At 38.0% G+C, this 27,297-nt stretch overlaps 1 protein-coding gene across 2 annotated transcripts in view; it reads left to right on the top strand.

The window, feature by feature from the left end:
* The window catches only part of CFAP44 (cilia and flagella associated protein 44), a 143,747-nt gene that overhangs the window by 76,136 nt on the left and 40,314 nt on the right, over window positions 1–27,297 (top strand). For both annotated transcript variants that reach the window (XM_027867421.1, XM_027867415.1), the window contains exons 17-24: window positions 6,189–6,331; window positions 7,950–8,220; window positions 9,027–9,082; window positions 9,248–9,410; window positions 11,568–11,698; window positions 18,559–18,761; window positions 23,431–23,605; window positions 24,575–24,752. In XM_027867421.1, the coding sequence (XP_027723222.1) occupies window positions 6,189–6,331; window positions 7,950–8,220; window positions 9,027–9,082; window positions 9,248–9,410; window positions 11,568–11,698; window positions 18,559–18,761; window positions 23,431–23,605; window positions 24,575–24,752 (1,320 nt within the window). The remainder of the gene's footprint in view (window positions 1–6,188; window positions 6,332–7,949; window positions 8,221–9,026; window positions 9,083–9,247; window positions 9,411–11,567; window positions 11,699–18,558; window positions 18,762–23,430; window positions 23,606–24,574; window positions 24,753–27,297) is intronic.

Here is a 27,297-nt window from a genome sequence, read left to right as displayed (position 1 = left end):
CTTCCTTCCTTCCTTCCTTCCTTCCTTCCTTCCTTCCTTCCTTCCTTTCTCTTTTTTTCTTTTCTTTCCCTCTTTTCTCTCTGTCTTCTTCTCTTTCTTTCTTTCTTTCTGTCTTGTATCAAAGAGTTCTGATGATTACTACTTTATGGTACAGTTTGATATCTGATACTGCTAGGCCTTTTCATCTCTACTTTGTTTCATGATTTTACTTGAAATTTATCATCTCTTATTATACCAATTTTGTTACTATATTCTTTGGTTCTATGGAGTAACGTCTTTATACTTTGATTGGCGTGCTACTTAATCAGTAGCATCATCATTTTTTATTTCAACAAGTATTTGTCTTTCTTTATTTAACTAATAAATGTTTTCTAATTGTAGTCATATACGCCCTGAGTTTGTCTTGATAAACTCCTTGTTATTTTACTTTGTTATTTTTTTATTTTTCTTTTTTTTCTCTTCCTGCTAGGTTTTTATTAGTTTTTTATTAGTAATATATCAGAGATAATTTTGCTTCCTGTTTGTCAGTGCTTTTCCCCTCAATTTATTTTTCTTGACTTATTTCTATATCTAGCATTTCTAGAACTCTGTTGAATAATAGCAGAGACAGTGGGCATCCTTACTAACCTTGATCTTTTACTGGAAAATATTCTGTTACAAATAATACCAGGTTCTGGTCTTAAATAGATATTTAGTCAGTTAGGTGGTACAGTGGATAGAACATTGGGTCTGAAGTCAGGAAAAGCTCAGTTCAAATCTAGCCTCAGATACTGACTAGTTGTGTAACCCTGGGCAAGTCACTTAACCTCTGTTTGCCTCAGTTTTCTCATCTGTAAAATGGGAATAATAATATTAGCAGTTATTCTCTAGGGCTGTTGTGGGAATCACATGAGATAATAATTGTAAAGCATGTAGCACAGTGCCTAGCACATAGTAAGTACTATTTAAATGTTAGCTATTATTGTTACTTATCATATTAAGGAAAAGTCTGTTAGTTCTTGTGTTTTTGTTCCTAGCCAAAAACAAATGTTGTATTTTGTCAAAGGCCTTTTCTGTATCCTTTGATATAATCATGTGATTTTTGTCTTTGTCATTAATATGATATATTATGTTTACAATCTAGGTGGCACAGTAGATAGAGTGCTGGGCCTGGAGTCAGGAAGATATCTTCCTGAGTTCAAATCTGGCCTCACATACTTACTAGCTATGTGACCTGGGGCAAGTCACTTAACCCTATTTGCCTCAGTTTCATTATCTGTAAAATGACCTGAAGAAGGAAATGGCCAACTACTCCAGTATCTTGCCAAGAAAACCCCAAATGGGGTCACGAAGAGTTGGGCACAACTGAAAAATGACAGCAACAACAACAACATCAATTTGCCAGATTTCATACAATAAAAAGCAATGTGTCCAAAATAAGAAAGAAAGATATACATTAGGGAAGATCTTCATGATAAATGTTTCAGATACCAAGTTTGCTATTTAAATTCTAGCAGGAACTGACACAGACTTCTAAGAGCTAATCCTAGCAAATAAATGTTCATACAAATAGGCATTTTTCAAAATGAGAAACACAAAGCATTCATAACAATAACAAAAAGTGTTTGAACTCTCTAATAATCAGAGAAATGTAAATTAAAACAGCCATCAAATTAGCAAAGAGTTAAAAATTATAACTTTCGACTCAGGCACAGCTGCAGAAAAATAAGATGCTGTCACATTATTCGCCAGCTGCTACAGCTGCGGATTGGGTCCATGTCACTGAAAAAGAAGGTGGAATCATAGGATGAGAGCTTTAAAGTTGTCCATGCCCTTTGAGCAAGTCATTCTCCTACAAGGCTATACTTTAAGGATGTTACTGACAAGAAAAAGGAAAGCATATCTGTACAAAATTATTCCCAGAAATTACCTGTGTGCCCAATGATTGGGGAATGGCTGCTTCAATTGTGGTATAGCACTATAACGAACTTTCAGTGCGTCATAAAAAAGACAAAGAAGAAGAATAAAAAGAAATATAGAAAGTTTTACATAAGCTGAAGGAGACTGAAGGTGTGAACAGTGGAAACAATACAGCAACAAAACTTGAATAAGGACATGGAAACAAAGTTCAGAAAGGGATTTAGGAATAAACAGCATGATTTTGTTGCTACCTTGTTAAAGTAAATGTATGCATTTAAAAAAGCCAAATTATAATAAATGTTTGTAGTTTGATGTCCCATCTTTTTGTCCTTCTTTTGCTGTTGTTTGTCTATTTCAGTTTATTCAGTTAACATGTATTCGGTGCTTCCTGTGTGCCAGTCACTGTGTTACATGCCCAACTATTTGAATATGTGTTTTTGGTTATGGAAATTGATGGAAATTTTTTTTTTAAGTATCAGAAAAGTAATGGAATATTCACCATTTTTGCCTATCCACTGCTACAGAGTGCCTAACAGAAACTCTCCCTTTGTGGAAAATTTATACCACTGGGGCCCAACAGAATAAGAGGAAGGTTTTGATAAAGATCTGTTGGAGGGGACAGCTTTTATCTCCCCATCCCACTCCTACCACTGTCTGTTGCATGTGAATCTTAACAAAAGGGTAAACTGAGACAGATCAAGATGACATTTATTAGCAGGGGCGTGGGTCAAGGGATGGCCTCCATTTATGCCAAAGATGCTGAGCAAAGGGACAGTTCCCCTTACATAAGTTTTGGGGAGTGTAGGACAAAGAATAGAACAGAGTAGATGACATCATGGAATTAAGGGCAACATGATTGTTTAGAAATTTGGTAATGGGAAGAGACTCCCTTTCTTCTTTCATGAGACTAAGAAGTGCTCATTGTCTGAGTCCAGGTGCGAGATAGCGGCCTGGACTTTTGGACAGCAAACCAGACATCCTTGGAGGATAGTGTGGTGGAGTAAAGATAGCAGGCCCAAACTCCTTTTCTGTTCATACGCATTCTCCAAGGTCAGTTACATTCCTTGAGCAGGAGACTTTTAAACTTAACCCATTACAGGCTAACTGAACTCTGAACTAAGTTCAGAGACAAAGTACCATGACTTAAGCAGGTACAGGACAAAATCAATGAATTGTAAACAGGATCAATAAGAAAATGATACAAGATCAATTTTAATCTTCTCAGCTCGTATGGATTCAATTATCATCTCTATGTTGATGATTCTCAAATCTACTTAAAAGGCTTTAACCTTTCTGTTGACCTCCAGTCTTGTATCTCCAGATGGATATTAGACATCTTGAACTAGATGTCTATGTACATCTTAAACTTTACATGTCCATTGAATTCATCATTTCCCGCCAAAACTCGGCCCCCTTCCAGACTTCCCTGATACTGTAAAGGGTACCCCCGTTTTCCCAGTCCTCCAGGCTTGCAACCCACTCGTCATCTTTGACCCCTTATGCTCTCGTCCTTATATCCAATCTGTTTCCAAATACTGTTGATTTTACCTTCATTACATCTCTTGCCTCTGCCCCTTTTCTCCTCTGACACTGCCACTACCTTGGTGCAGACGCTCATCACCTAATAATGGCCTGGGCTGCTACAATAGCCTGCTGGTTAGGCTGCCTACCACAGATCTCTCCTAGTCCAGTCTATCCTTCCTTCATTCAGCTGTCAGAGTGATCTTTCTAAAGTGCAAGTCTGACCATGTCACCCCTCCCTCTATTCAGAACTCCAGCAGCTCCCTATCACTTCTAGGATCAAATATGCATTTCTCTGCTTGGCGTTCAAATCCCTTTACCTTCACCTTCACATAATCTCCAACCCCCGCTCCCTACCCCATTCCAGTCTTCTTATAATTTATACCCCACCAAGTACTCTGAGATGGAGTCAAACTGACCTCTTTGTTGTTCCCCGAACAAGTCACCCCATTTCCTGACTCTGGATATTTTCACTGGCTCTCCTCATTCATGTAATGTACCCCCTCATCTCTGCTTCTGGTTTCCCTGACTTTCTTTAAATTCCATCTAAAATCTCCCCTTCTACAGGAAGCTTTTCTCTATTGCTCTTAAATCCAGTGCCTTTCCTTTGTTTTTTTTTTTAAATTTCCAATATTTCCTGTATATAACTTGTTTATACGTAGTTATTTGCATATTGTCTCCCCAGTTAGACTGTGAGCTCCCCAAAAGCGAGCACAATTCTTTTACCTTTCTTTATATCCCCAGCACTTAACAAGTGCTTAGTACCTAGTTTATTGACTGTGTGTCTCTCAAGCTGAAACCTACTCAAAACCATGCACCTGCCATTGCAAAATGACACCAGCTCATTCTATGAACCATCTGCTTTTGGCAGTGCTATTCCCTGTTATGTACCTTGCAAGTAGTTCCTACCCCAGTGAGATGAAGTGCATCTTAGTTGAGCAAATTTCATGAATATATGAATTCTTCCTCTAATGTACATTAACCTAACATCTGCAAGGTTAGTTTCAAAGCTGTTGACACTGACAAGACATTTCTTGAGTTGCAGAACTGTATATGTTAGAAGTAGGGCTTTCATAGCATTTATTAGCTATTGATATCTGTAAATTGCAAATGGATTCATTTAATCACTAATCATTTTGAATACTTATAGTTAACCATTTCTGTCATTGTTGTGATAATCTGAATGCTTCTTCCTTTTTCAGTTTCTTCACCCCCTTTTTGCCCCCCTCCCCCACTAAACTTGACACCAAAAGGTTATTCTGATCTATTTTAGACACATCACCAGTAGTTTTGGGGGCAGCTAAGTAGCACAGTAGATAGAGTGCCAGGTCTGAAGTTAGGAACACTCATCTTCCTGAGTTCAAATATAGCCTCAGACACTTACTTAGCTGTGTGACCCTCAGCAAATCACTTAACCCTGTTTGCCTTAGTTTCCTCATCTGTAAAATCAGCTGGAAAAGCAAATGGCAAACTACTATAGTATCTTCGCCAAGAAAACCCCAAGGTGGGGGGGGGGGGAGGGCACAAAGAAACAGACATGATTGAATCAACCAAACAAGAACAACAAATATTTCTCTTTTTACCTGTTTATAAATAATCTGAGTCAGCACTATGCAATTTCAGCCTACTGTGATTTAATGCCATCTCCTCTTAGCTCTCATGGAAGTTTGTGAACAGAAATACTCATCATCATTGGACAGCCAGAAATAAGCATTTTGATTATTATTGCTCCTGTTTTGTTACAAGTAATGATGATAGATAATCAGTAGCACTAAAACAGCAGATGACTGAATGTTTAAAATGAAACTTTCTGCTGGCAACTGGAAATAAAATATTTGCCTTGAATGTCTCTGATAAGAGTTTGATATAAAAGGAACTAACACAGATATGTAAGACCTAAAGCCATTTCCCAATTTACTATGTGGTTAAAAGATATGAACAAACATTTCTCAAAAGAGGAATTGTAAACAATTAATGGTGATGTGAAAGATTATTCTAAATCATTAATAAGAGAAATGCAAATCAAAACAACTTTGGGGTAATATCTCATACCTAGCAGATTGGCAAACATGACAAAAGATGGAAATAGTGTTTGAGTTACAGTGAAAAGGCAGGAACACTAATACACTGTCAATGGAACAGTGGTGAATTGTTCAAACCATTCTAGAAAGCGATTTGGAATTGAGCTAAAAAAAATGACCTTGAGATCTTACTAGTCATCTACCCCTCAGGGAGGTCAAGGGCAGAAAGAAAGGTCCCATTTCTACTGAGCTATTGATAGCAGCATTATTTGTAGTAGCAAAAAAATGGAAATGAATAGAAACCTATCTATTACGGAATGACTAAGTAAATAGTGGCATGTGAGTGTAATGGAATATTATCAAACCTTAAGAAAGGATGAAAATGAAAAATTTAGAGTAGCATGGGAAGACCTAGATAACTCCTCCCCCTTTAATGATAGTACCTCTCCCCTGAAATTATCCTCAATTTATCCTATATATATTTTGTCTGTACATAGTTGTTTCCATTTTGTTTCCCATTAAACTGTGAGCTTCTTGAAAGCAAGGACTTTTTTTCTTTTGCCTTTCTTTGTATTCCCAGCACTTAGCCCAGTGCCTGAAATGTAGGTACTTAACAAGTGTTTGCTGTCTTGACTGACACAGAGTAGACATTTAATAAATGCTTGTTGACTAGATAAATTCTCCCTGATCACGTGTGATTGAATGCATATTCTTTTTCCCAGACTTACTTTTGCATCTCTTTCCTAGGGTGGATATGATTCTGGTTTTCTCTATCACTGTAAGTTTCCAGCTAAGCAAGCAAAAACAATGGAGGAGCAGCAAGATGAGCCCTTTGATTTTCACCTTGTAGAAGATACAGATGACAACCCCATCAGAGTTATCAGTTTCAGGTAAACAGATTTTTTTTTCCCCTCAATGAGAGAAATGATTATTAAGTAACAAATTATCAGGGAGATCCTTGACCTTTCCCAAAAATTTACCCCACCTAGACTATCTTATCTAGGTAGAGATGTTGCCCCACCCAACTAACAAAGAATTGAATCTAAGGTGAATTCTGGCCTATTGTGTTCCACTTAGCACGGGTTTTGGTGGATGGATAGATCATTTGTCTAAATTGCCCAAGGTGGGGGGTGATTTAGAAGTAAATGACAAGTCCAAGTCTCCAAGTCCCTCGTTAGAATAGGTCCACCTCTCATTATAGTATTCATTCTCTCATTATTTGTTAACCAATCAGAATCAACTGCTATCCTCAGAAACACCCACTCTTCCAAGGGTATTTCAGTGTTGAATGGGTTCCATGAAGGGTCTTTGTCATTTGAGAGTGTCACTGATCTCTTTTATTAATATATGCTAGTATGGTTAATCAAATGATTGATTACCCAGAAATTGTGTCTCGAACTTTTCATGTGTTACACCCATACAATCATTTTTTAATGGAAAGAGTACTTGAAATTTAGAATCAGAAGCCTGAGTTGTAATCCTTGCATAGGATGACTTATGTGACCTTAAGCAAATTTTTTATTATCTCTAAGCTTCAGTTTTCTCATCTATAAAATGGGGATAGTCATACTTGCAATATTTACCTCACAGGGTTCTTATAAGGGTCAACTGATGTAACAAATGGGAAAACACTTTGTAGCTGTAAAGTATTGGTTAAACATAAGTCTTTTTTTTGTAGTTGGCATATATAATTTCATAGCATTGTAAAACATCATCCATTGATAAAGAGATCATTTCATTTATTATCTATTGCTAGAGGTACTTTGACTAAGTATCAGTATCCTCAATAATAAATGTTTTGATCATGATGCCAAATACAGAATAGGAAAGCATGAACAAATAAAAATAGATAATTGCCAGACATTTTTTTAATCTATTATTTCCAAGTCTTCTCTTTACCAAGGGTGGAAGGGTGGAAGTAGAAGAAAAGGGGGAGCTTTGCAAATATACTACTCACATGGTTGGCCACATGGTGAATTTCTGGGAGGGCATGGGCAAGGGTTGCTTGGGATGAGCAGGCATGGGTGGGTTGTGTGTGATCTTCGTTGTTGGAGGGACCTATAGAAACAACAAGATCACAGATCCATTTGAGTTGACTAGCTTTGTGACCTTTGGTAAGTCTTTTAACCTTCTGGAGCCTCAGTTTCCTCATTAGTAAAATGGATATCTTGTAAGCTGGTTGTGAGAAGGAGGATATGTAGAGTCATTTTACAATCCAGTAGAATGTTAGCTCACCCAATAGAATTTAAGTACCTGTGGATAGGAACTGTTCTTTTTAAAAAAATTAGTCTCCCTAATATCCAGCATAGGTTCTTACACATAGTAAGTGCTTTACTTGGTTGGGGAATTGCTGAACAGGATTAGAAACTCAAAAGTCTCAGTTTTGTTCCCATTTTCCTGTCTACTAATTCTTAACTTGGTTATTTACAGTGTTTTGTTAATTTCATTAGAAGCTAAGCAATTTGAAGACCAGCACTCAGAAGGATTTATTTTTGTTTTCTTTCTTAGCCTTAACAAAATAATGATGTTTTGTGGGATGCAAAAAGGACAGATTAGGGTTTACATCCTGAAGGATCAAAACCTTCAATTGACTGATATGCAAAACTACTGGAGCTACAGTATCCATGATAATGATTATGGACAGATCCAGGCCTTATGTCCTAGCTATGATGACCGTTTTGTAGTGACTTGCGGGGCAGATGGCAATATCTTTGTCTTTAATGTACTGTCTGAAGAAGAACTCGAGGAAGGTCTCAAAGCCACAGTGCCTCCTGCCAGGGTATGTAACTTTACACAAATATCTCAAACTCTTCTGAAGGACTGATGACTTTAGAGTTTCTCTGTCAAGCAGAGTCAGTCTTTGGAGAGACTTTTACCTTATGTCATTGGCATTCAGGTAGCCTAATGCAGTGGTGTTAGACTCAAATAGAAAAGAAACCCTGTGGGCCCATATTGACTTAGAAAACCACAAATTAACATTATCTATGTTGTATTATGTTCTTATTTATTTTGTCAAACATTTCCCAATTACATTTTTAATTTGGTTCTTGCTGCCCTGGAGAGTTATGCAGGCTCCACAGTTACGAATTTCACGCATCTAGTATAATGTTAAAAGTCTTGGACTTGGAATCAGGAAGACTTCAATTAAAGTCTGGCTTCAGAAATTTAGGAACTGTGTGACTATTGGGCAAGTCACTTAATAATCTCTCTCAGCCTCCATTTCCTCTTCTTAAAAAAATGAGGATAATAATGGCACCAACCTTACAGGGCTGTTCTGATATTCAAATGAGATATTGTATATAAAGTATTTTGGAAACCTTAAAGCACTACATAAATGCTAACTGTTGTTATTGTCCTTCTACCACTAATTACCAGGAAAAATCCATACTACTTTTGTGGTTTTATGAGCTTATATGTTGGATTATTAAGGTTTTCTGTATTTTCTTTTTTGAATGAAAAGTTATCGAACTTGCTGGACAAAAGTAGGGAGGCAGAGTATATCAAATTATTGCTGCCTAAGTATTTGACAAGAAATCTTGTGTAGTTCTGAGCCAAGCACATTAACAAATGATTTTTCTTCCACAGATTGGTATTGAAATGGAGAAACGAGCAGAAGATATTGAAGATCCAAACACCTATAGGTACCAATGGCATGACATCCAAGTGCTTTCAAACCCAACTTTCATACCTCATGAAAACAAAATGGATTTTTAAAAAAAACAAAAAAACCTATACTACTTTTCTTGCTTTGTTTCATTTTAATGTCTACATTTCTTAATATGCTGGTTTTTGTTTCATGTCTTCAGCATTGAGGGTGCCAGGCGAAAAAGAGAACATGACCAAATCATGAAGGAAGTGGAAGAAATAAAGGCCCAAAAGAGGGAGAAACTGAGGGGTTTGAGGAATGAGTTTGAGAAGTTACTGGTGAAGAATGCTGAGTTACCAGAACACATGCAGCTTCACCGGACTGTAGGTTTGAGGATGTACCCTGTGGTCATCCACCTAGGGGGTGGAGGTGGGGGGTGGGGGGGGGAGAGACAAATCTTTTTAGCTCTCAAAGTAATCTGTATTCTTATGGATCCTTTTCTAACAATTTCAGAGCTATCATCAGTCAGTCAACAGCAAGTCAATAACCATTTATGTACCTATTATGTGCCAGGTGCCTTGATTTTCGAGGGTGTGGCAACTTCCCTCAAACCACAGACTAATACATGAAGACAGAGAATTGCTTGAGGCTCAGAGAGTTTAAATTGCTGGTGGTCATAGAACCAGTGAGTGCTAGAGGCTGGATCTGGACCCAGGTCTTCCTGATTACAGGTCCAGCATTTTGTTTGTCACATCATACTGCCTCCCTGATGTGATAGTAGTTAGAAAGAAAAAGGTAGAGAGCTGGTATCAAGAATCAGAAAGACTTAGCGGCCTCTGAGACATGTGGATCATGTGACCCTGGGTAAGTCATTTAACTTCTCAGTGTGCCCAGGCAACTTTTTTTTTTTTTTGGCAAGGCAATGGGGGTTAAGTGACTTGCCCAGGGTCACACAGCTAGTGAGTGTTATGTGTCTGAGACCAGATTTGAACTCAGATCCTCCTGATTTAAGGGCCAGTGCTCTATCTGCTGTGCCACCTAGCTGCTCTCCAGGCAACTCTTGAAGATGTAAGTTGCACAGAAAATATATTTCTTTCATTGGTAAAGGAAATTCCTAACTGGGAGCTCCTGGCACTGATGAACATCTGGTCAATAAAACTACACAAAAAATAAGAGTAGGTACTAGTACAGAAATAATCTAGTTAGTTACTGGAGATGTGGTTTGTAAACTCTAAAGCACTATATACTTATAATAATTATTCTATGTTATAATAACATTACATTAGATATTATTATATTATTAGTCTTGGGGATAATGGTCAAATGGTTATAACAAAATTTTCTTAAACTAATTGGAAAGAAGAAAACCCCCCAAAGCCATATGAAACTTGAGTTTTTCCATTTAAACTTATTCTTAAATTAAACATCCATCACTGTCAGTCATATTGTTGTTGATCAGTCATCGAAGTTATGTCGTAATCCCACTTGAAGTTTTCTTGGCAAAGATCCTCGAGTGGTTTGCCATTTCCTTCTCCAGCTCATTTTACAGATGAGGAAACTGAGGCAAATAGGGGTAAGTGACTTGCCCAGGGTCATACAGCCAATAAGTGTCTGAGGCCTGATTTGAACTCAGGAAGATGTCTTCTGGGTTTTAGGCCCAGTGCCCTGTCCACTGTGCTACCTAGCTGCCCCTTACATAAGTCATATATTGACTTAAAATTTGTCATGCTATTCATACTGGTCCATCTAGTGTCATGTCGTTATTTTTTTGTTGCATAAAAACATCCAACCAATTATACTTGAGAGTTTTTAAAGTATAATCTATTCAGGTAAATTCTTCAGTAAGAAGCCATTTTTTCTCTTTAGCAAAAACCAACACGATTAGGGGAAAGATGACCATTTCAACATAGGAGAGAATCGAGAATTTATGAAAGCTATCTAGACATATGGAAAAAAATAAATTTACTTCTAACACTGATTTATGTTAAAATATTTCCAAAAAAAACTCCTATGTTGTATAAGAATGCAGAAATGTTTTTGAAAATGACTAAAATGTTGTGGTGCAAAGTAATGTGTTTTTGTTATAAAAGGCATTCAGACTTTTTAAAAAAAAAAATTTATTTATTTTTAGTTTTCAACATTCACTTCCACAATATTTTGAGCTCCAAATTTTCTCCCCTTCTCATCCCTCCCCCCACCCCAAAATGGCATGCATTCTGAATACCCTTTCCCCTAATCTGCCCTCCCTTCTGTCTCTTCTCCCCCTTTTCTTATCCCCTTCCCCTTTAATTTTCCTGTAGGGTAGGATAGGTTTCTATACCCCATTGCCTGTATCTCTTATTTCCCAGTTGCATGTGAAAACAATTTTTTTTAACATTTTTAACATTTGTTTTTAAAACTTTGGGTTCCTATAAAAGGCATTCAGACTTTTAACTGGAAAGAGTGGATACAGTAAGACCTTGAGGGCAAAATCTGAAAACTGTGTTTAAAGTAGTCCCCATCTTTTGCAACATATCATGATGGTGATATGTTTTCCATAGGAGTTCGATGTAGATGCCAAAGTCCGAGAAGAGACTGAACGAAAAACGGTCAGGAAAATCAAGCAGGTGGAAAAGGAACTTGCGTGGGAAAAAGAGAAACATCGAATTGCCCTGTTGAAGTTACAGCAACGGTAGGATCCAGATTGATTTAAACTAACTCGATACTGTGATGATTGACCAGCCCGCTTTGCTCCTCATTTCACTAGTATGGACTTCGCTCAGTGGCTCCTGCCCTGGTGGTTTTGTCTTCATCTCTCCTTTTCTCTTGGGCATGGTCCCTTACCCACCTCAGCTTACCTGTAGAGAGAGGCACACTTCTTCTTCCCTGCATAGCTGCTTCTGAAATCCACATAGAGCCCTTATTTAGACCTTTTTGAAATGGAGAAATATTCTGGGGTTGAAAATAGTGCCTCCCCCGAAAAGTTTCTAATACCGAAACAAAAGCTAGTCCTGTTGCGATAACTCAGGCTATCCCAGAGATATAAGGAGAACTTCTTTTGTTGTTGTTGTTTTTGTTTAGTTGTTTTAGTAGTGTCTGGCTCTTCGATGACCCCATTTGAGATTCTCTTGGCAAAGATACTGGAGTGGTTTGCCATTTCTTTCTCCAGCTTATTTTTTTACAAGTAAGGAACTGAGGCAAACAGGATTAAGTTACTTGCCCAGAGTCACACAGGTAGTTCGTGTCTAAGGCTGGATTTGAGCTCACGAAGGTGAGCCTTCCTGATTCCAAGCCCAGTTCTCTATTCACAGCACCATCTAAGCTGCCTAATTTTTTCTACCTTTTTCTGACACATTTGGGGTTTTCTTGGCAAAAATACTGGAGTGGTTTGCCATTTCCTTCTCCAGCTCATTTTATGATGAGGAAACTGAGGCAAATAGGGTTAAGTGATTTGCCCAAGGTCACACAGCTAGTAAGTGTCTGAGACCGAATTTGTACTCAGATCTTTCTGACTCTGAGCCTTGTGGCGGTCTATCCACTGCACCACCTAGCTGCCCAGAACTTGCTTAGTTTCCTCCTGTTCTCTGACAAAAAACATTCTTCTAGATGTTATGCCTAACATCAGCAACATTTGAAACTGGTTCCTTTTTTATTCCTTGCACCATTTGAAACTGGTTTCTTTTTTATTCCTTGGAGCTATATTCTATTAGAATTTATTCATCCATCCATCCATGGATCAACATCAAAAGAATCCAAATTTTTTCTTCCTTCTTTCACTCTCCAAGTAGCATGAATACATTCCAGGGTGGAACAATGCTAATTGGACATAAGCAGGATTCATTTATGTGAGTAGCTGCTCTGCATGAGAAGCATCATCTCTTTATTTCAACATAGTAAGGACACCTCAAGCCATTTTCCAACAGAGACAAATAATGTTAAGTAATTTGGTCAGATATTTTATTAAGTCAGGAGAGAAGACTCACCCAGAAGACTGAGAGGGGTTGGGCTGGATGACCTTTGCGGTCCTTCCAATTGTGAGATTCTGTGCTAATGTTATCTGTCAACTCCTTAGGCCCCAAAGATATTTTCTTCCCACTAGACATTTGCCACTGAAACTCCCTATAGATTTCCTGTGCTGGACTAATAGAATATAGTAAACTCCTTAAAGGTAGGGGCTGTTTAATTTTATTATTATTATTGTATTTGATAATTTAAACAATAACACGTTTATTATATAATATTTAATTATATAATTATGTAATATTTAATAATGTATTTGATAATTTAAACAACATTTTTATTATATAATGTTTATAATATACTACATTTAATAATAACTATCATTTACATTGCACTTTATAGTTTGCAAAGAGTTTCACAAATATCACCTCATTTTGCCCTCACAACTGTGGGACATAGGTGTTATTATTAACCCCATTTTACAGATGAAGAAACTGAGGGAGACAATTCACTTGCCCAGATAGGTAAGGGTGTGAGGTGGATTGGAGCTCAAGTCTTTCTGACTCTGGGTCCAGTGCTCTATCCACCATGCCAGCTAGCTGCCTCTTTTCGTAGATGCTTAACAAATACTTTTAAAATCTATTTCCAGCCTAAAATCTATAAGACTGGACTAATAGCTAGAGTGATTATCTTTAAATACAAGATGATGCCTATTTTCAAAAAATAGAATAAATTTTAATATTTAGGTAAATGTATGAACTAAATATTTTTAAAAATAATAATTAAAACATATAATTTTAGCCAAATTGTAGTATGTTCACTCATGTAATTTCAGTTATCAAGGTTTAATTGCATAAATTAAAATAGGAATTTTTTTCCCTCCATGAAACTGGTTATCTTTATTATTTCCATATGGTTAGTATTGGTAGCTAGGTGGCACAGATGGATAGAGCACTGGGCCTGGAGTCAGGAAAAGTCATCTTCCTGAGTTCAAGTCTGGCCTCAGTCACTTCCCAGCTGTGTGACCCTCAGCAAGTCACTTAACCCTGTTTGTCTCATTTTCCTTCTCTGTAAAATGAGTTGGAGAAGGAAATGGGAAACCACTCCAGGATCTTTGCTAAGAAAACCCTAAATGGAGTCGGACACGACTAAACAACAATAATGTAGTGTGCTTCAGGAAATTTTAACATGTCTCTGCGATCTCATTTTGCCAATAAAAGAGCCCAGAGGACCTCTGTTTGTGTACCTTACTTATTTTAATTGTTTTGTTGGTGAGTGTAGCTAGATAGGTACCCCAGACCATCTCCCGAGTTTAATCCAATGAGAGAAACTTTGTGTTGTCTCTAAAAGGAAAGAGATGCAGGAACATGTGCCCTGAAACAGACTGAGTCAGAGTGTTAACTCACGGTGACCAGAGCACATTTTGGTGCATTTTGATCATAGAACCTATCAGCGAGTTGCTATAACTTAACAGAGACCAACTGACCTGGAAGTCCCAGAGAAACTCAGAAGGGCCAAAGATGGTTGGCGAGCTTTTCTCAATGTGTTGAGAATTTAAAAATTAGTTTCCTTACTTGTAGGGCATTTTCTAGGAATTATCCTCTTAGATACTTTTGCTCTTTAAAGTATAGAAGTTTACATTTATACCAACTGCTAATTTTCTGGGATTATAAATGGATGATGCAAATGAATTTTCCATAAAGTTGAAGGTTTTGCTTTTAAACACCAACACTTTTTAAAAAGTTTTAAACTATTTTTGTGTTGGAAAATTTTCAAAACGGAGGCAGCTAGGTGACACAGTAGATAGAGTGCTGGGCCTGGAGGCAGCAAGACCTGAGTTCAAATCCAGCCTCAGACACTTACTTACTAGCTGTGCATGTAGCTGGGCAAGTCACTTAACTTCTGTTTGCCTCAGTTTCCTCAACAGTAAAATGGTGATAATAGCACCTGCCTCCCAAGGTTGTTGTGAGGATCAAATGAGATAATATGTGTAAGATGCTTAGCCTGCCACATAGTAGGTGCTATATAAATGCTGGCTATTGTTATTATTATTATCATTAATATTATCATTATTATTACCAAAATTGAAATGCTAGACAATCAGTTTCCATTTTGTGATTATTTGTCATTCCTCCAATTTCAGTTATAAAATTCTTGGGATGATTGGAATTAGTTGGGTTTCACCTTTTGTGGTAGAGATTAGCATAAAAATGGCAATTTATCTTTGTGGTGGTTTATTTGCTTCTACTTAGTAGGAGTGTTGCAAGGCAAGGTGAACCAGTATTCCACAAAATGATATTCTTTTTTCCCCCTTTGAGCCTAACGCTGAAGCCAATTCTGCCATCTCTTTTATTTGCCTCTCTGAGGAGAACTTGGAAATCATCTTTCCATTTCACTGCTTTGTGTCTGTAGTTTAATTTATAGTTAAAAGGTCACTATTGACATGGTTCGATTATATCAGTTAATGGGTCATTTGATGACAATTGTGCATTGAGTGCTGATTGTTAAATGACTATTTGTAGATGATTTAAGTACTGTGTTATTCTTAGCATCCTCTAACCATTTTTCTCTCAATCTACCTTTATTACATTGAGGCTGAAAGCACCTCTCCTTTATTTTTAAATTTTTTATTTTTTAAAAATTTCTCAATTTCCCTCCCTCACACAGTGACCCACTCTGGATTCATTCCAGCTTGTCACCCAATCATATAATCTCAGAGTTGGAATGAATCTCAATGGTTGTCCTGTCTAACACATGGCTGAAAAAAGAACCCCTGTTATGTGGTTATTCATCTTCTACTTGAAAACCTCTAGTGATGGGGAATTCACTACTTCCTGAAGCAGTCCGTTTAATGTTTGAGCATCTCTAATTATTCAAATGTTTTTCCTTATATTGAATATAAATTTGCCTCTTTGCAGCTTCTATCCATTGCTACTAGTTTTGTCCTAGGAACCAGGCAAAACAAGTCTAAGCCTTCTTCCTCAGGGCACACGTACTTGAATATAGTCCTCATGTTCTTCTACAGTCTTACTTTTCATAGTTTTGAGTCCCTTCACCTTCCTGATTGTCTTTCATTTTACTATATTCTAGCATGTCACTGTCCTTCCTAAAATGTGGTACCTGAAACTAAACACAATAATCTAGATGGTTCTAATGAGGCAGAATAGAACCAGATTATCATTCCTTTATTCTCAAAATTATGCTTCTATTAATATAATCTAATATTACATTAACTTTTTCAACTGTCATTTATTGGACTTAGAGTGCACTAAAAAACTCAGGTCCTTGCCACACACATTATTGTCTAGACACATTTCCTTTATCCTGTATTGGGATTTTATGTTTATCACATTAAATTTCACCCAGCATTTTGAGATGGTAAGAAATCCTGTATGATCTTTATTCTGTCTGTTCAGTGCATTAGCTGTTCCTCATGTAACCTTCAGATTTGGTGAGTACACCATCTATGTTTTTGTCCAAGTCATTGGTTAAAAATATCAAACAGAATGCTATTAGTCTCCCTTAGAAATTTCCTTCAAAAGTGACATTATTCAAGACATCAATGCTCTTTGCTTAATCATTTTTATTCTTATTTTTCTTTTTTTTTAGGCAATTGGGGTTAAGTGACTTGCCCAGGGTCACACAGCTAGTAAATGTCAAGTGTTTGGTCTGAGGCCGGATTTGAACTCAAGTACCCCTGACTTCAGGGCCGGTGCTCTTTCCACTGCACCACCTAGTTGCCTCAATCATTTTTATTCTACCTTATTTTTATTCACTGCCCTGGAAAGAAATAACACTGTAACAATATACTGAACAAGTCAGTAAAAGGCTTTATTTCATCTTAAGTTACTAGCCAAGACAGGGAGAAATCTCACATTAGTTGGTCCATAAAGAAGGGAGGTCTCTGTAAGGTAAGGGAGCTTCTGACTATACACCATTAAAATCCAGAATCCTGCTGGTTTCACAATTGGGCAGTCATTGGCCTTGGGTAGTGGTTTGTTTTGTTTCAGTGGAGGACAGAGACGTCCTAATCTGTTAATATATTGTTGATCTCAGGTCTGAAATAGAGTATACTTTGCCTTTTATTTGTCCTTGTCCTAGGACTGGGGTAGAAAAAAACTCCAGATTTGGTCATTAGGATTAGAGTAGGAAAAAAACTAAAACAAAGGAATTAGATGTGACTGCCTGTTCACACTAAATCAATCAGAGGCCAATTCTAAAATGACATTACTCATGTCAAGTGGGTAAATACAAGATCTCTCTCTCTGCTATCACAGGTCCCTCTGCCTCCTTTAAAGCTCATTCAGGGTCATTCAGTGACATCTCTCTCTAATAGCTCCATAAATACAAAGTGAGTACTTTTGGGGTCCTTGGGGTTAAGGCAGAGCTTATCCAGTCTCAAGAGAGCCATTCTTAAGTTTTAATCTTAAACTATAAAACAAGGCTTTGATTTGTTGTGTGGTGGATTGCCTAGAATTAGGAAAACAATGGAAAACTGTTAACAATACAAATATATATAGCACCGACTATGTGCCCAGCACAGTGCTGAGTACTTTACAAATAATATTTCATTTTATCCTCATAACAACCTTAGGAGGTAGGTGCTATCATTATCCCTACTTTACAGCTGAGGAAACTGAGACAAACAGGTTAAGGGACTTTTTCAAGGTCACACAGCAAGTAAATATTTAGGTTGGATTTGAACTCAAGGTCTTCCTGACTCCAGGCCCAGCAGTATATCCAGTGTGCCACCTAGCTGCCTAGGAGCAGAGTAATCTTACCTTCTTTTGGTCATCTTTAATATATCATTTCCAAAGAGTGGACCTACATCTTCCATGTTTTTCTTCTTTTTCTGGTCATAGGTTAACAAAATTCTTTCTGCTGTCCTAAGCATTTTTTCAAACTTAATTCATTCTGGAATTTAGCTTTACTCCCACAGTTCTTAGAGGCATACTTTCTCATGTTAGTCTTGACTTGATTACTATTCTTAGAGTAAGAGGTGGGCAGTAGACTGGTATGGGGGGAGAGTCAGAGGAAGGGTGATGAGCATGGTGGCTGGACATTCAGAGTCAGATAGTTGTGAAGTATGGTCTGAGACTGGTTAGATAAAGTGGGTTAGATGAGTTTGTAGTCACTTACCAATCAAGATAGCTCAGCTTCAAGGAAGAGTTCCAAAATTGAGGAAATGTATTCCTCCAAAGACTTTGGAGGTCTACTTCAGAGGTGTGGTTCTCCTATGAAAATAATGTTGTATTTATTGGCAGTCATCATCAAAGTCATAGCTTAGGCTGTGTTATATTTTCACTTCCAAAAAAGTTACTTGCCCATTAACTGCTTCTTTTAAGTCTTGCCTAATCTCCTTGCTCTGTGAAGTTGCCTTGTCCTTATCCAGTTCTGGTCTGTGCAATGTATATCTGGATTTGTGGTTTGGGACAATTTAGGCATATTTGATCATTACAGTATTGTCAATCTGTCATTATCTAGGTTATGAAAGCAATGGGTCATGAAGAATGTGAAAAATGTGAAAAAGATTGCGAACTTTATCCTTTCATAGCAACAGGACAAACATTTTCTTTGTTTTGATTTTCTAAGATTTCGAGATTCATTAGAATTTGACACCGTTATAGTGCATGCTATACAGACTGAGCACAAAATTTCCACATATCGGCTTTTGAAACTCTCAGGGAAGTACACCAAAGCCAGACGACTGAGTCAGACTGAAAGAAGAACAAGCAAATTTGATTGGAAAGAAAAAGAAGTGGTATCTGTCAAGAAAGACAGCCAAAGAGATTCAGGTAACCTTAATGGAAGCAGAGGTTGCTGATTCTATTTTAATTTGGATTTCAAACTTGCTTCTGTATTTGGTAAACAATTCTTCTACTGCAAGGTGAAGCTCTTGGTTCCTCCCCTCCATGCTGGCTGTTCAGAACTGAGTGCTAGAAGCAAGAGGTCAGGAGTGGCTAAAGATGTGGTATGACTGGAAATGGGTAACTCAATTCCTCTAACAATTTTTAGTTCCAATTTCTCTTTCATGATCATTCCTTTCTACACTGTCCCATTTCCCTGTGTAAACACCTGGAGAAAGTCTACATTTGTCAGATCATAGAAATAGGCTAGGGATCTAAGATGTTTGCTCGAGTATTCTGTTTTTCATCTTCTGATTCAGTCAGTCAGCAAACATTTATTTTTTTAATTTGTTATTTATTTTTAACATTCTTTTCTTTTTAAATTTTGAGTTCCAAATTCTCTCCTTCCCTTCTACCCCTCACCCACCCACTGGGAAGGCAAGCAAAATGATATCAAATACACATGTGAAATCATGCAAAACGTATTTCCATGTTAATCACATTTCCCAAAAAAGCAAGTAACATATGCTTCAGTTTGCACTCAGAGTTCATCAGTTCTCTCTCTCTCTCTGGAGGTAGACAGCATTTTTTCGTCACGAATCCTTTGGCATTATCTTAGATCATTGTACTGATAAGAGTATGCAAGTCTTTCACAGTTGATCATCATTTCAACATTGTTGTTGCTGTGCACAATGATTTCCCAGTTCTTCTTGTTTTAAGTAATTACTATATGCCAGGCATTGTGCTAAGCTCTGGGAATACAAAGAAAGGTAAAAACACCATCCCTGCCCTCGAGCCCACATTCTATTGGGGGAGATAACGTGTAAATAACTGAACATGTAAGAAATATACAGTGTAAATGGAGTGTAATCTCAGAGGGAAGGCACTGGTTAGGGGAGTGAGAAGGGAGGAAGGAACTGAGCCTGGGAAAGGCCTTCTGCAACTGTGGTGAAGGAAATTAGGGAAGCTAGGAGCAGCAGAGAGAGGAGGGGAGAGAGCATTTCAGGAATGGCACTGGGGAGATGGAGGAATATTATGTCATTTATGAGGAACAACAGAGGGCCAGTGTTGCTGAATTACAGAGTATGTGGATAGGAGTAAAGTGCAAGAAGACTGGAAATAAACAGGTTTTGAAGGTCTTTAAACACCAAAAAGAGGGAAGCTAGGTGGCGCAGTAGATAGAGTGCCGGGCCTGGAGTCAGGAGGACTCATCTTACTGAGTTCAAATACAGCCTCAGATACTTACTAGCTATGTGACCCTGGACAAATCACTTAACCCTAATTGCTTCAGTTTCCTCATCCATAAAAAAAGCAGGAGAAGGAAATGGCAAACCACTCCAGTATCTCTGGGAAGAAAACACCAAATGGTATCACAAAGAGTAGGACACAACTGAAAATGAAACACCAAAAAGAGATTTTTATATTTTAACTTGGAGGTAATAGAGAGCCCCTGGAATTTATTAGGTAGCAAGGTGAGACCTGCACTTTCAGAAAATTGTTCTTAAGCTCAATGTTCCACCTGCTTCCAGGGCTCTGTTCCTTAAACAGTGAGAGTAAAGCCATCTGGGTCACAGTTATGAGAACTTTATCTGCCCTCTATTCCCAATCACCTACTTCCCATGATAATGCACTAGATGAATGAGACACAGGTATTAAGTAAGATGGAAACAGAGAATCACGGAAATGTTCAAGTGACATCACCAACTGCTGATTGGGCAATCCTCTGCAGCCAGTTTCCCTGAAAACAAGTAACTAGTGCCTACCACTTTACTAAGACTAATTATAATTAGCCTCCTTCAGCTAACAATCAATAAGAGAGTGATTTGACATTAACTGTGAAATTAACATTGGATTTATTTCCCCCCAACATGGCTAATAAGAAAACAATAATGTATGCTTTATGGGATAATACATTTTGAGTATGAAGTATCTCAAAGGTCACCCCCCCCCAATATGGATGAGAAAAGTGAGACATATTGAGGGTTCAATGCCTTAACCTGTGTCACATAGTTAATAAATATCTGAGCTGAGATTTGAACCCAGATCTTTCTGCCTTGAAGGCCAGTGCCCTATCCACTGTACCATGTTGCCTTTCTTCCAAGTCCTCAAAAGAGAGAATTTCCCTCCACTTTCCTACCAGATTGTCTGAGGGTGACAGAACTCTGTAGTGACATTTGGTTTAAGGATGAAAATGGAAAGATGACAACAGAAGAGATTAATATCCTATTCTATCAATGAGTGGCACATTAATCTCCTCCAATAAGGAGACAGTCTATCTATGAATAGTCTTGGGGAGTAGGGCTACGAAAGAAAAATGGAAGACATCTGATTATCATAACAAACTGATTTTACCATCAAGGACAGTAAAGCCAGCACATTTGGACTTTTACATCACAGTTTGGAATGCACTCATAGTGGATGACAAATAGACTTAACCAAGTGTATGTAAAGGACATCCATGCTGGAAGCAACACAGTTGTAAGAGTGTTGAGGGCCTGATACACAAAGTATATGAAGGAGGAAATATACAAAAAGCATGGGAAAAAGTCTCAGACCTTACTAATATCACAAAAAGGCACCTGAGAAAACAACTACAGACCTCCATGCCTACCTTTCTAATTATGCAGAATGTTTGTGATAGTCATCTATATATAAATTGAGGACATCCTCAATAAGAGTGTCAGTAGGGAACAAGCAGACTTTTGCAAAGACTTCAATAATGGACCACATTGTTATCATTTCATAATTGACTGAAAGATATAGAGAATACAAGAATACTATACTTATTGTTTATTGATTATGAAAAGGCATTTGATTCTGTAACCAATAAGGCACTTCAAAAGCTTGCTTTTAGCATTCTCCCAATCATACATTAGAATCATTCAAAATTAATTGAAGAATGTAACAGAAACAACCCTATCCATAGGCCCTCTGATCATAAGCATCAATCAAAGTATAAGGCAGAGACATGTGTCCTCCTCAGAGATGTTCACCATTGGGATGGAAGCAGTTTAGCACAGAGTCCAAGGTGAAAAGGTATTCTTTGTAGATGGTGAGGGTCTCCAGTATTCCTGTTTGCAGATGGAATTATGTTGTTGTGGCTAGCCCCAAGACATCACAGGGTCTCCTGAAAGAGATCCATGAGCATCTGCGCCCACCATGAACACAGGAAAGACCAAGTAAATGAAGAATGTCTGTTGTTGAGATAATGACTGTTTACAGACTTGTTTATCAGTATATATGTCTGGGACAGCCAGTTTAGAGGTGTCAGTTAGAACAGGAAGGGGAACTGAAGGAGAGAGCCCAGAGTTGAACAGGAGGAAGAGAGGGAGCTGTCTTACTTTCATGAAATTATAGAATTCCTTTAATGATCCTTGGGTTTCTCCCAAAAAACAAAGGCCTTTTTAATACTAATATTCAACCAAAGTTGTTGTATAACTGAGAAACATGGAACACAAGAGTCTCTGAAGAAATGATGATGAGTATCACAGAGAAGGCAATAGAGAGGCTTATGGTAGGTGTTAAGACAATCCTTCCTTCCCCCACTCCTTGTTGCCCTCTGGTTACAGGCGTTACAAGATCTGTTTCCCCGAAGTGTCCTCCAAACTTGACCAACTCCTGCTGAATTCCTTTCTTGGGATGTGTGTATTTATGTGTGTGTGTGTGTGTGTGTGTGTGTGTGTGTGTGTGTATACATATAGTTTCAGTTATGTCTGACTCTTCAGGACCCCATTTGAGGTTTTCTTGGTAAAGATACCAGAGTGGTTTGCCATTTCCTTCTGCAGCTCAAATGAGGAACTAAGGCAAATAGGGTTAAGTGACTTGCCCAGGGTCACACAGCTACTAAGTATCTGAGGCCGGATTTGAACTCAGGAAGATGAGTCTTCCTAACTTCAGGTCTGGCACGCTACCCACTGCACCACCTAGCTGTGATGTAGGTATATAGATATAGATATAGATATAGATATAGATATAGATATAGATGATATAGATATAGATGTAGATGTAGATGTAGATGTAGATGTAGGTATGGATATAGATATATAGAAAGAGAGACGGTCCTAATTATTCTAATCAATCCCCAAACATTTCCCTCCTTCCAGATTTAGAACTTGTTGACCCCTAGTTTGTTTCTTTGATTGATTGGGTCTGCAACTCTATCAAAGAAGTAGTCTTAACTGATAAAGGTACTAGGGCATAGGTCATCTTATTGATTATATTAATTGCGATTATGGTATTTAAGACACTTTCTTATAATATCTTCCAGGATTTTAATGAACAGTCAGGTGGTACAGTGTATAGAGTGCTGGGTCTAGAATCACTCAGTAAGAACTGAGTTCACGTTCAGCCTCAGACACTTTCTAGCTGTGTGACCCTGGACAAGTCACTTAACCCTGTTTGCCTCAGTTTCCTCATCTGTAAAATGATCTGGAGAAGGAAATGCCAAATCACTCTAGTATCTTTGCCAAGACAACCCCAAATGGGGTCATGAAGAGTCAGACACAACTGAAATGAATGAACGACAACTTTAATGAGTATATTGGAACATTTGTAGTTAAAATGCTTGGTAGCTTCGTCTTGTTCTGCATTGAAAAGATTTAAAAAATGTTTTGAACAGCTCCAGTCACTATGGGATCAGATGACATCTTTATGGAAAGGGAAAGGAAAGGTGGACCCAGGACACTAAGTGATCTCATGGTGGAAAACCAAGTTGATAAAATGAAGAAAATTATGATAAAAGCTGAAAAAGCTCAAAATAAAATCTTACAGCGGAGAAAAGAATGGGAGGAACTGTGAGTCTTATTTCTGAAATTCTGTGATGCCATAAAAGGATGTTATAGAAGAAATTCCCTACTTTCTATTGTTAAAAAAAAAAACTCTGTGAACTGTTAAATGGAAGAAACCCCAGGCCCAAAAAGGGGGACCTGGAATGAACCAGAGTTTGATCACAGTTTACACAGATTATAAATGCATTTATTGCCTGAGAAGAAAAAGCTTGCAAGCTGGAATAGTGTCAGTGTTATGACATGTTCAAAGCCCAGTTGGAAAGAGTGAGATATTTATACAATTTTGAACAAAGAAAGGAGAAAAGGTGGGAATTTGGGTTAATGCTAGGCAGAATGTCCCAGGAAACAAGGGAAATGAGGAATTCCAGGTGTCAGAACTGAGGCCCTTTGATTAATAAATCAGAAGACATTTTTGGTGACAAGCAGTCTGTAGTTCAAGGCTTGATAAGGAGATGTCTCCAAAAACAGGATATTCTAAGAGCCCCATAACCATAACCATAACCAAAGTTAAGGGAGTCTTAGAGATAAAGTTGTCTCCAAAAAACCACAAAACCAGATTTATCTATGGTCTTATAACCTATAGTCAGGAAAGTCTGAAGTAGGGATGTTTGGTGGTCCATAAACCACCAAATGGTCAGGGTCTGCTTCAAAGCTGGTATGAGTTTCCATCTGGGTTTCACTGCAAAGGACTGTTGGTATGTCAAGCAGCCTTGAGCATCAGAAGTCCTTCTGATTTACTAGTTATTGTGCTATTCCATTGTCTGATTCCTGTGTGAAAAAGGGAAGCGCTAATATATTTAATCTGTTAGTATGAGCATTACACAGCCCATATATAAATGGGAGGTAATCTCAGTGGGAAGGTATGAAGATCAGGGTTTAAGCCCAGTTCTTCTTATTCCAAGTCCAGCACTCTTTACACTGGGTCACATTTCATTTTTTTTTTTTTAAATTTGGCCTATTTTTCCTTTCCAACAGATACAAAAGTAAACCTGAGGATGACTATGAGGATTCCAAAGATGTGCTGGCCATTAAAGAGGCCCAGAATAACATGGGTGACTTCAACCTCAAGACTGCCCCAGACTACAGGATCCCTGAACAAATGCGTATAAATGCTGCCAAGAAGGAGGAGGAAATTGGGATTCTAGAAGCAATGGTATATAGATAAACAAATTTGAGGATTTTGAGTAAGGAACTTTTGGTTTTTAAAGTTGACTCTTGTTAGCTGTGATGTGAAATATTAAAGGGAACATAGGAGTAGTAACTCCTATTGATTTTAAGATTCACAGAGCACTTTCCTCACCATCCCTGTAAGATAGGAAATGTAAGTATCATTCTCCCCATTTTACAGATAAATAAGCTGAAGTTCGGAAGAGGTAAAGTGACAGATTTGTCCAGGATCACATAGCTAGAAAGTGCTGAAGACTAGACTCAAGTCCACTCAGTCTTCCTTCATTGGCCTTTGACATTAAAAGATGTAGTCAGAAAGCCTGATTGAACCACACCTTGTACATTTGGAAGAAATCAGTAATGGAGGTGATAAGATATTTAAAAATACAGAGGGAGCAATTTTTAAGATACTTCAAAGAGGGGATCGTAAGATTATAGATTTAGAGATGGCAGAGACCTCAGAAGTCATCTAGTCCAACAACTGGAGCCCAGAGAGGTTAAGTTGTTTGCCCAGGGTTACACAAGAACAAAGGGACATGGATGGGATTTGACTTCAAATAGAGGGTGTCCCAAAAGTTGTAATGCAGTTTTGAGCCATTTAAGCTATGATGTGTAGTGCTCTTTTCACTGTACCATGAAATATCAAATTATTAGGAAAAAAATCATTATTACCCTCCCTTCCAAAAAGACGATCAAGTATATATCAGCAACTACTTACCCATATGCATGATTTACCATCTCTATAGAATCTTTATTAAAATGATGATTGTTGTTTTGTTGTTTAGTTGATTAGCCGTGTCTAATTCTTCATGAGCCCATTTGGAGTTTTCTTGGCAAAGGTACTGGAGTGGTCCGCCATTTCCTTCTCCAGCTCATTTGACAGATAAGGAAATGGAGGCAAACATAGGTTAAATGATTAGTCCAGGGTCACACAGCTAGCAAGTGTCTGAGGCCATATTTGAACTTAGGACCTCTTGATTCCAAGCCCAGTGCTCTATCTACCATGCCACAACGATTCCTGTGTGTATTAAGAGTCACTTCAGTGAAAACAGAAGGAAACAGAAAGGCTTTCTTTCACAAATGATTTTTACAATGAACCACATCATTTCAGTAACACAATTACCTTAAAGATATAGAGAATATAAGATCCCATGCATTTACTGTTTGATGATTACCACCTCCCTTCCCTGCCAAATTGTTTTTTAGTTAAAAGGGAGCATTATGAAATGAGGATAGGTGTGGTTGTATTGCAGATAAGTCCCCCAATTGGCTATCTTGGAGGTGATTGGATGGAGCCTATCTTCCCATATCTGCTTGATTGATCACCTACCCCCTTAGGCTCATTCTACTGCTCCAACTTTGGACACTTCCACTTTAAACTTAACATCCCCAGTACCCTAAGTGATTTGTCTGAGATCATCTGGGTAGTCTGTGGCAGTCAAGACTAAAACCTAATTCTCCTTATCTCCTACTTAGGACTCTTTCCACTTTCCTTTCTTCATAGGAATATAAAGGTATATTAAAATTTTGAGCAGGGAAGTGTCATGGTTATACTTAGCTTTTAAGAATATCAGTTTATATGCTGTTTGGAGGATAGATTGGAGAAAGGATAGACCTGAAACAGGGAGATGAATTATGAGACTATTGTAGTCTAGAGTAAGAGGCAATGAGGGACTGAATGAAAGTGATGGCTATGTAGAAGAGGAGACAAATGCAAGAGGAGATATGAAGACAGAATTGGCATGACTTGGCAACTGATTGGAAATGGGGAGGGGGAAGAGAGAGTGAGGACTAGAGGATGACACTGAAGTTTTGGAAGGAGCGGATAGAAGGATGGTGGTGCTTTCAAAACTAGAGGAGTTTGGACAGAGGGTGGGTTCATAAGGAAAAAAATAACATAGTATTTTGGACATTTTGAGAGTTTGAGATGCCTGTGAGACATCCAGTGATATTGAATTGGTGCTCAGGAGAGAGATTAAGGCTGGATATATAGATCTGAGGATCCTTTGCATAGAGATAATAAATAATATTCATGGGAGCTGATGAGGTCACCAAATGAGAGAGAAGAGAAGAGGGCACAGGACAGAAATCCTTCTCGTTTAGGTGGTGTGACATGGATGAAGATAGAACAAAGGAGATCGAAAAATTGAAAAAAGACAGGTGGTGAGAGAGAGACAGAGACAAAGACAGAGACAGAGAGACAGAGAGAGATACAGAAAGACAGAGAGAGAGGGAGAGAGAGACAGAGAGAGAGGGAGAAAGAGAAAGACAGAGAGAGAGAAAGAGAGAGAGAGACAGAGAGAAAGAGAGAGAAAGAGAGAAAAAGAGGGAGAGGGAGGGAGGATGAGAGAGAGAGAAATATGATAAAAACTCACAAAGGAGAGATGACCTAGGAAGACAATGGTCAATAGTGTTAAATGCTGCAGAGGTTCAGAAGTGTGAGGATTAAGAAAAGATTGGTAATTAAGAGGATCATTGATAACTCAGAGAGAGCAGTTTCACTTGAGAGATGAGGTCAAAAGTTAGACTGC

The sequence above is a fragment of the Vombatus ursinus genome, unplaced genomic scaffold (assembly GCF_900497805.2).
Source record: "Vombatus ursinus unplaced genomic scaffold, bare-nosed wombat genome assembly UNPS02001419.1, whole genome shotgun sequence".
In the NCBI taxonomy this organism is placed as follows: domain Eukaryota; kingdom Metazoa; phylum Chordata; class Mammalia; order Diprotodontia; family Vombatidae; genus Vombatus; species Vombatus ursinus.
The sequence above is the reverse complement of the archived record's forward strand: the minus strand, read 5'-3'. Positions and strand labels throughout refer to the sequence as shown.